General features: G+C 54.8%; 1 protein-coding gene and 1 long non-coding RNA gene across 3 annotated transcripts in view; both read left to right on the top strand.

The window, feature by feature from the left end:
• The window catches only part of LOC113211064 (otoferlin), a 36,626-nt gene extending 31,238 nt beyond the window's left edge, over positions 1 to 5,388 (top strand). Inside the window, exons 5-13 of one of the 2 annotated variants that reach the window (XM_052268320.1) lie at positions 2,244 to 2,297; positions 2,387 to 2,563; positions 2,701 to 2,984; positions 3,062 to 3,232; positions 3,304 to 3,760; positions 3,831 to 4,053; positions 4,139 to 4,323; positions 4,406 to 4,506; positions 4,799 to 5,097. In XM_052268320.1, coding sequence (XP_052124280.1) covers positions 2,244 to 2,297; positions 2,387 to 2,563; positions 2,701 to 2,984; positions 3,062 to 3,232; positions 3,304 to 3,760; positions 3,831 to 4,053; positions 4,139 to 4,323; positions 4,406 to 4,506; positions 4,799 to 4,979 — 1,833 coding nt within the window. In that variant the 3' untranslated portion in view covers positions 4,980 to 5,097. Of the gene's footprint in view, positions 1 to 2,062; positions 2,153 to 2,243; positions 2,298 to 2,386; positions 2,564 to 2,700; positions 2,985 to 3,061; positions 3,233 to 3,303; positions 3,761 to 3,830; positions 4,054 to 4,138; positions 4,507 to 4,798 lie in introns of those variants that run through there. The other variant, XM_052268321.1, reaches the window with a different exon arrangement.
• Positions 20 to 2,028, top strand: LOC127749576 (uncharacterized). Its single transcript, XR_008011226.1, has 4 exons — positions 20 to 522; positions 599 to 1,287; positions 1,382 to 1,642; positions 1,720 to 2,028. It is a non-coding gene; the product is annotated as an uncharacterized LOC127749576 (long non-coding RNA).
• Positions 5,389 to 9,661: the final 4,273 nt, after the last annotated feature.

Below are 9,661 nucleotides of genomic sequence, written 5' to 3'. Positions count from 1 at the left end.
CCCGATCCCCTCCCCGACCCCATCCATCTGGCCCAACCGCTCCCCGACCCGGAGCCTCGAACGGAACCAGCGCCAGACCAAGAAAAGGGCGTGACCGGAAACTCGCTGGAGCCGGAAAGCGACACTCTGTCGGATGGGTCGGCGGGGCGCGGCGGGCCGCGAGGGTGGGGTCAGGCCTGGTCGCGGGCGTGGGCCCGCCGCGGGGAGTGGGGCCAGCGGTGGGGCCAGTGGCGGGACCAGCGGCCCAACTGGGAGCAGTGGCGGGGCCAGGGCCAGGAGTGGGCGGCCAGGTGGGGGCCGTGGAGGACCAGGGACGGCAGCAGGGATCAGCCCGGGCGGCGACGGCGGCCTGAGGGCTCGCGGCCGGGCGGGGCCGCGGCGGGGGAGGGGCACCCCGCGCCAGAGGAGCCGGTCCAAGGGGACGGGGGCGCGGGGGCGGGTGAGGACGTCGTGCGCTGGATCCCCATTATGCTCGGCTCACGCAGGACGGGGGACGTGTTGGCGACGATCCAACTTGTGCAGGTATATCTACTGTTTACAGCACATTTTCTGTGAACAGAGTACGAAAACTTTTTATTCACGGAGGGTGTTTTCTTAGGTTAGCCCGGGGACCAGTGAAGCTCAGCGGGAGAAGCAGATGTGTGATGGCGTGAAGGACATCCTACCAGACCTCCGCCGCTACAGGTTTACTACTTTCAATCTCATGGGGATGAAGGCAATGTGATGCGAGGATCACTGTTGTGGGCTGCAAAGTCGGAGGTGTAGCTGTAGCGTAGCGAAGGACTCTTGGTGGTCTGGCCGCCATCAAACCGGAATATACGCCAAAGTCAAACTATCCGCTATATAGATATATCAGACCACTTTTGGACTGTTCGCGAGGCTATTTCTGCGATACAGCGCGTTTGTGGTTGGGGGAGGCCACAGCAGCGTTCTGGAACTGTAGTCCGGCCGCAAAGGTTGGGATAGTTTGGAGTTTGGCGCTGGACCAGAACATCGCTGTCACTTTGGGGGCGGTGTGGCGCGGTAGATCACGGTCGGCCCGAGGGTTGGCCGGAACAGATCGGGTCGCGTTGGTTACGGACGTCTCTATTTATTTCGAGCTGTCAGCAGAACTGCCTCCCTATCAGGCTCGAGGTGCTGTTCTGGGGCCTTCGGGACCTGAGCCCCTCCTGCGCTCCGGGATACCAGTTCGTGGCCCTGCACCTGGCGGGCGCGCGCATCGAGTCCTGTCGCCTCGACCCGGCCGCCTCGCTCAACTTCCAAGAGCCCTACTCGTCGGTCGACCTGGTGGGTGACCGGTAGGGTAGGACGACGTCCGCGGCAACCGAGAGGTATTGGGCCAGTGTTCGTCGTGCTCACTCGTCTCCGCCGCCCGCCCCAGGACCTGCCCGACGACCCCTCGCTGTTGCCCGGGGTGCACCTGGTGCTGCTGCGGCGCGCTGCGTTCGGTCTGTTCCGCCGCTACGCCGCCACGCACTTGCTGCCCAGCGCGGCGCTGCTGCTCGCCTCCCCGACGGCCTCCACCGCGCTGGACTCCGAGCCCTGGCCCTGGTTGCCCTCCGCGCTCACGGGGGCGACCGCGGCCCCTAGCACCCCGGCGGACGAGCCGCTCGCGGCCCTCTCGCGCGGAAACCCAGCCGAGGTGTGTGCTGCCACTCGCCGCCACCCCCTCCCCGCACGGACGCAGGAGCGGACTCGAATCTCATTTGCATGACACAGGCCTCCTCCTCCCCCTCCTCGGACTCCGTGGTGATCGAGCTGCCCGAGGACGTAACCACGCACCAGGCTGAACAAGGTTCGGGCCGCGCCCCTTCGCAGCCCTCCGACCTTCACTTGAGGGTGGGGATTAGGTGGAAATCCTCCCTTTGTCCCGCCCATTCCCCCGCTTTCCCCCCCAGAGAGCGAGAAGGCGCCTTTGCTGTCACGCCTGGGCAGGGCCGCGGGCCGCGCCGTGCCGCAGCGGGTCCGGAATCTGGGGGGCGGCGCGGTGGAGGCGGCGAGGCTGCGGATGTCTCGCCGCCGTGCGGGCGGGAGCGGCGGGAGCGGCGGGGGCGGAGGGGGCGGCGGGCAGGCCAGCGAGCAGCCCCGAGTCGAGGACCCCGACCCCGACTGGTGGACGCGCTACTATTCCACAATCCAGGCGCGAGCGGGGGTGAGCTCCAATTTAATGCTGACAGCCGGTTTGCCAAACAAGTCAAAATATATGTTGTTCGGGCCAGCTCAGCTCCTACTTCTGATCACAGGAAGGGGTCGCCGACGGCATGTCGAGCCGGGTCCACGAGGACTTCCTGCTAGAGGTACGCCTGTACGGAGTGGATGCCCCCCTCCCCCCACAATACACTGGACAGTGCGCTCGGGTTTCAATCGGTCTCGTTCTCTTTTATAGTTCTACCCCGGCGAGTTGGAGGCGCAGGTCCCGTTCGGGGGGTTCCAGGACTTCCTGCGCGTGTTGCCGCTGTGTCGCGGCAAAAGGGAGGATCTCGCGCAAGACGCGGACCTCGAGGACGAGGACGACGACCTCCCGGAGTGGGACCACGCAGGGAAGGTCATGGCCCAGCTTAAGGTGAGATGGGTGATGGGAGATGGGTGGCTTATTCTGGAGAGCAATTATTGTCTCTTTTTCTTTTCAAGATATCTATGTGACGTTCCCACGAAGTCCCTTACTCACCGCCTGTCTTTCCCCATATTCCCCGCCGGCAGGTAGTCATGTCTTTGCGCGCGCTCCCGCAGCCCCCGAGCCCCGGAGGATGTCGTGCTGGCCCCGCGGGCAGCCCCTCGAGGACCGCGGCTCCCCGGCGGCCGCCGCAGACCGGCGCGCGCCCGCTGCCCGTCCTGGTGCGCGTGTACGTGGTGCGGGCCGTCGCGCTGCCGCCCCGTGACGCCAACGGCTCGTGCGACCCCTACCTGGTGCTGCGGCTGGGGCGGCAGCGACGCGTCGACGTGGACAACATCGTCAAGCAGAACCTGAACCCCATTTTCGGCAGGTGAGAGCAGCCATAGCCTATTTAAGTCAGCGTGAATCATAAGGAAAACACAGGACGGCAGCCCTCGCGGGTCACAGGGTGTTCGAGTTCGAGGCGGAGTTCCCTCGGGATCACGCGCTCACGGTGCGCGTCATGGACTGGGACGCCGCGGGCCGCGACGACGTTATCGGGGAGACCAGGATCGACCTGGAAAACAGGCTGTTCTCCAGGCACAACGGCGGCTGCGGGCTACCGAAACGTTTCTCTGCGTAAGCTCCCTTGATGCAAGGCTTACGTACGGCCGAGACATTGTGATCAGCTTCGCGCACTTTTCTGGAAGCAAGGGGAACAACTCATGGCGTGACAGCCGCCTGCCGAGCGAGATCCTCGCGGACCTCGCTGTCGACCACGGCCTGGCCGCCCCGCGCTACGAGGGGGACGGCGTCACGGTCGGGGACTGGACGGCGCGGGCCAGCGTCCACGACGAGCCGGCCCGCGAGCACGCCGCCCTGGCCGCGCTGCGCGCCTGGCCCTGGTGTAGCCTCGTCCCCCAGCACGTGGAGACCCGGTCGCTGCACCACCCGGACTGGCCCGGCATCGAGCAGGGCAAGCTCGAGATGTGGGTCGACGTGCTGGTGCTGGGCCGGAGCCTGCTCCCGGTGCCGCCCGCCGTGACCCTGGACCCACCCGGCGCGGAGCACTGGGAGCTGCGCGTCGTCGTCCTGGAGGCGGCCAGCGTGGTGGGCACTGAGCGGGTGCTGCTCAGTAAGGACAAGTCCTCCGACGTCTACGTCAAGGTTTGTAATGGCTTACCTGACGAGGGCGTTGCGTGGTGGGCCCCGACGGCGCTAATCTGTCGGCGTCCAGGGCTGGCTGTCCGGCATGGAGTGCGACGCGCAGTCCACGGACGTGCACTTCGCGTGCCTGAGCGGGGCGGCCATGTGGAGCTGGCGGATGGTGTTCCGCTTCCAGCACGTGTGGCCCGAGAACCGCGTCCTGGTGGAGGAGGGCAAGGGGCTCGCCCGACACCCGCCCCGCCTGCACCTCGCCCTCATGGACTTCGACACGTTCACTCGCGACGACCTCCTGGGTATGCCCACAGAGGGTCGGGTCGGGGGACTCTCTTTGCCGCCCGCGTCACGCTCCCTCGATTACCTCCCCCTCTCGGACACCAGGGACGCTGTCGCTGGACCTGTCGCGCGTGCCCCGCGGCGCCTCGTTCGCGTCCAACTGCTCGGCCCCGGGCGCGTCCAAGGACGTCAGGCCCACCGTCAACCTGTTCCTCGCGCGCCGCGCCGCGGGCTGGTGGCCCGCCCTGCTCGCCCCGGGCGTCAACAGGCCCCGAGCCAAGGGCCTCGCGGTGCGTGAAAGAGAAGGTCGAAACCTCCCCCTATGTACGCCACGCGGCGCACCCGGCTGTACACGTGCGCGTCCTGGTGCAGGGCAAGCTGAACCTGGAGCTGTCCCTGATGCCGGCCGCGGTGGCGGACCGAGACCCTGCCGGCGGGGGGCGGGAGGGCCCCCAGGCGCTGCCCAAGCCCCAGTGAGTGTCCCGTCGGGTGCCATTCCGGGGAAAGCCGCAACGTCGATGCGGAGTGACAATCAAGTAACGCGCCGACAGGGAGGCCAGACCGAGGCCGAACACCCTGCTCGACCGGGATTCTTTTGTGTCAGATCTTCTCTGCTCTCCCCCGGGGGTTAAGACCGAGGGTAAAAAAAAATAAGAAATCGGGAGGACGACACACACACCCTTCTTATTCTTCCTGACGGGTGGGATTGTCTTGAGATTTGTTCTTCCTTTCCGAATCCGTACCTTGTCTTTCCCTCTCTCTCAGGCGGCCCGTGGAGGCGTTCTCCATGCTGCGGCACCCTCTGATGGGCATGTACCACTTCGTATGGCGTCGCCACCGCGCTGCACTGATCCTGGCCGTGCTTGTCGTCCTGTTGGTGATCTTCGTCCTCTTGGCTGTGTACTCTCTGCCTGGCCTGCTCGTCAAGAAAATCGTCGGGGCGTAGCCAAAGGGAGAGTGACTCCAACGCGTTGTAGTTTATCCATAACTTTTCATTATTCGTTGACATTGCGATGCCAAGTTTGCATTTCGTTCACCCCTGTTTTCATTGCTGCATATTTTATTCTGTATATCATATGCACTGTTTTTACTATGTTTTGTTTTTAATTTGAAGAGGTTATTGGTCGCTTGGGCAGCCGCCAATTTCATCTCCATATTATTGATTGCGTTTCGTTTCCTCCCTTTTAATTGCCAGAGTGTTTGCCTTTCCTTGTTGTGTACCGTGGAAGAGCTCTTGAGTTCTTGCCCTGCATCTGCAATCGCCTTCCGTTATGTTTGTGGCCAAAAAACCCAAAACATTGTTGCAATGGTTCATACATGATCTTGTTCGTAAGTTCATTAAAACATTCTCTGAACCTTCTCGCTCAGTTACCGTTTCATATCTCTTCACCGAAAACTGGCCTGGCCCGGCAGAAATGACTGAGGCGCAGGCGCCCCCCCCCTTTTTCCCTATACACAGTACAGCCCACCCTATGCGGCGGCCAGAACTGCCGTCATTACCGCGTGCGAGGCAGTGCGAGGGCGAGCCCGGGGGCCCGGGGCGAGCCGGCCAGACCCGGCCAGTGAGCTTCTATTCTATTTCCAGAGGGCGTGCTCCCCGCGGCGTCACGCTACAAGGACAAGGACGCACGCACACTCTCTCACGCACGCACACACTCTCACGCACGCACACACACGCACACACACGCACACACACACACTCACGCACTTACACTCACATGCATGCGCACGCACTTGCACATGTGCGCTCGTAACAGTAAACGCCCCATCTCTTCCCCCCGCCCCCCGCTACCCCAACTTACACACGCGTAGTTACCACCGCGCTCAATAGGGTGTTTCAAAAGCGCCGAATGTTCGACTCTCTTGGCGCTTTTTGTGGAAAAGTTTCATTTTGTGTCATCAATGAAAACTGTGAAATCCGGAATTTTTGGGACAAAATTTAGAGGTCGCGCCAGAGGCTTGAAGTTTAACATTAGTTTCTTATGGGGTTTCATACATAATATTGAAAAGTCAGCCTGGACTCCAAAGTATTGGCCGAAGGTCAAAACTAAGACCATAGCTGTAATCTACGTTAAAAACCGAGTCTGACGATATGTTGCATGCAATTGTGCGACCACTAGTTTAATTTTAGAAAAATGCTCAATTTGTCCATTTTACCCAAAATTGGGAAAATTTATTTCAAAATCTGAGGTGGTACGTAGTTGTGCGATAGGTCCTCAGACTCGGTTTTTAACGTAGATTTCAGCTATGGTCTTAGTTTTGACCTGCAGCCAATAATTTGGAGTCCACGCAGAATTTTCAATATTATGTGTGAAAGCCCATAAGAAAGCAATGTTAAACTTCAAGCCTCTGGCGCGACCTCTAAATTTTGTCCAAAAAATTCCGGATTTCACAGTTTTCATTGTTGACACAAAATGAAACTTTTCCACAACAAGCGCCAAGAATATCGAACATTCGGCGCTTTTGAAACACCCTAGTCGGGTGGCACAGAAGGGTGCGAAGTCCTGTATGGTGGATTGGGTGGCACTGGCGCGCAGTGGACGGGAATGGGCTAAAGCTGCTATCAATTTTTTTGAGACTTTTCTTGCAGTAAAAATGCAATAATTATAGTAGAGAGACACTTTTTGTTTTATTTCTACTACAGTGGCTTACTACCTGTAAATGTTCGAAAAACGCATTAATGTGGATCCTTTTTGAAATAAAAACACAAAGTAAACACGAAGTACTAGAAATTTCAGACAAGGGGTTCAAGTGGCACATAATGTCCACATAAAGTTAACATTTGGACGTTAACTTTCATTAAGTATTCAATAAAGTATACTTACAGTTCATTTCTTTCCACCCGAGAACAAATCAAAGAGTAATATTTACTTTAGGTGTTGTGACGCACCTTGAGCTTGAGGCTTGTTTTGCGGTCAACGAGGGCCTGCAGTGGCACCTCAGCGCACGTATCCGTCACAAGGGAAGGCGGGGTGCACTCTTTTTTTTGCAGAGAAAACTATGTCATTACGTGGAAATATTTTATTGGCATTGTGATAGTTGGCCTTTTCTCTGATATCCAAGTACTGTGCTTCACTCAAATCAGTGTGAATAATAAGCCCAACAACCTCTTCCCCTGTCATTTTTTTTTGGAACGGGGGGAGGGGGGGGGGATGAATGGTCCTTGTACTTTTCATAAACAAGGATGATTGATTTTATCTGGTAAGGACGGATTCTCTCGTATGCCCTGCACAAAACTGGCAGCAACCGTTTCCTCCTCTGCACGAAGCTGCATTGCAGGAGGCCGCTGACTGGCCATCACAGGTTGCAGCACTCTTGTCCCTCTACTGCGAGCAGCTGACTCTCAGTCGAGTCGACACGTTGCCGACCAGGTTGGCAGGGTCCAGGGTACTTCCCTGAAAAAAACCTCCTTAACCCCAATCCAGCGCTTGTGTTTCTTTAAAAAATCACCCTCCCTTCCGTGAAAGCAATCCCACCTTTTATACAATTCACTAAGGAACTTCGGAATCTGTGATGATAAATGAGTCAAATCTGTATTTGGTATGTCTAAGTGCCTATTGAGAAGAAACAACATGCCCTAACACATAATCCTTGACATGTTTCGTCTGGACCTCCTTGCCCTCTGCTGCCTTCCACCTCAAAGTTTTGAACAGCAAGACCCTCTCAATACCCAAGATTCTCATTTTCTCTACAAAATAGTAACCCCTACAAGTGAGACACCACACAGTAAATAAGGAGATAAATATAAAAACAAAAATGGCAAAGGCAAGCTTTTTCCCAGCAAATATTGGACCAAATATATTGCAGGTGTACACTTCATTAAAACCATACAGGTCAACTGCCTTTTTTAATTTTTTGCCCCAACAAACTGCTTTTTAAAGGTGTCCGTGATTCTAATTGTTGCTAATACCATTTTGCAAAGCTTAAGCTAATGTACTGCCACTGTGAGGCAATAAAATTTACTAACTGTGTGATTTAAATTTTTATAACTGTTCATGATCTAAAGAGCGGAACTGGTCAAAATTAAATACGAAAATTTTAATTTAGCCTTTGAGTTTTAACAATAACAATTGTTCGGAAAACAACATAGATATTATTGCGGTTAAAATTTACCATGTTATTTCTGTTGAATATTTTGATTAGGCAGATATCGCTTACCCATTTTCATTTTACTGTAGATTGTGATACACCCCCCCCCCTCCAATCAGACAAATCACTGATAATATGACAAAGGGGCTTAAGTCCACCTCAGGGTGATTTTTACTTTTTGGTTGCGAAATGATGTGTTCATCGTGAAAATCATGCCAGCTAAACGGCATGTTGATATCTTGAACCGTTTGGCCTGTATGACAAGTCTCAAAGGGACATAAGTCCATCAGAGTTCTGATAAAGAAACGTAAGTCCATAAATGAGCTGACAAAGGAACGTAAGTCCAGACATAATCTGACAGAGGAACGTAAGTCCACCAGTGGGATTTGACAAAGGAACTAGGGATGGGCGATTTCTAATCGACCTCGCTAGAATCGATCAGTTAATGTTCGATTTCCGATCTTTTGAATCGATCTCGCTGACAGGCGATATCGGCTGGATCGATTCGCAGACGTCCGATCTTCGGATCGATTCACCCCTACAGTAAAACGTTGAAATTTTGATTCCCTTTCCCTCACGGTAACATTTTCGCCGCGGCGCGCTGCGCTGGCATTCTGTCTAGCTCTAGTAGTGTTAGTGTCCAGTACTTCAACTAACAAGAAGAATGTTTTCTTTAAATTGCACGAAATGTTCAATTTTTTAACAAATGTGATCTTATTTGTCGAATTCGACAAAAAAATATTCGATCTAGATCGATCTGGCTGAGATCGTTTTTTTTTTTTTTTTACTCGATTGATTGTTGGATCGATTTGAACCCTTTCGATTCAGATCGATCAACGAGATCGATCTTTTGCCATTCGATCCCCATCCCCAAAAGGAACAGAGGTCCAGGTGTAGCTTCACAAAGGAACATAAGTCCACCAACAAGATTTGACAGAGGAACAAAAGTCCAGGTGTAGCTTCACAAAAGGACTTCCTGTAGACTTTCTAAACTACATTTGTCAAGACTTGCTAATAGTGAGTGTATACAGACTTGACTAGACATTATATGAATGGTGAATGGCCACTGCTCACTTAAGTTTGCTGTTCGCGCTAGCATCACGGACACGAGCAGGACGCTTGACAAGTGACAAGACACGCAAAAAAGTAACTCATTCAGACGACCAGCAGGAATCTGTTCCAATGCCCTGACCTTACAAGCAAACGTCCACAGAGCACTGCTTCTTATTACGAAGAAATTGAAAGCATTAATACAAGGCGAACTTTCTTTGTAGTGACAAAGCACTGCTTCGTAGTTTCAAAGCAATGATGGTTCGTAGGTTACGATGCTTTAGTTTTCTTTGTAGGTTGCAAAGCAAGTGCTTCGCTGACTTTCTTTCCGCTACCTCCACCTGCCATTTTCTCACCATTACTTCCCTTTTACAAACTTTTAAATATTTCGGTAGACATAGTACCAAGTCCGACGCCAAAGCCCAATTTCTTGTGATGAATGAAAATAACAGCCGCGCTCCCAATCAGTTATTGTCTGTGTTTTGTGAT

This window comes from Frankliniella occidentalis, unplaced genomic scaffold (genome assembly GCF_000697945.3).
Source record: "Frankliniella occidentalis isolate FOCC.00 unplaced genomic scaffold, Focc_3.1 Scaffold66, whole genome shotgun sequence".
NCBI classification, from domain to species: domain Eukaryota; kingdom Metazoa; phylum Arthropoda; class Insecta; order Thysanoptera; family Thripidae; genus Frankliniella; species Frankliniella occidentalis.
This window is presented reverse-complemented; position numbering and strand designations above follow the sequence as displayed.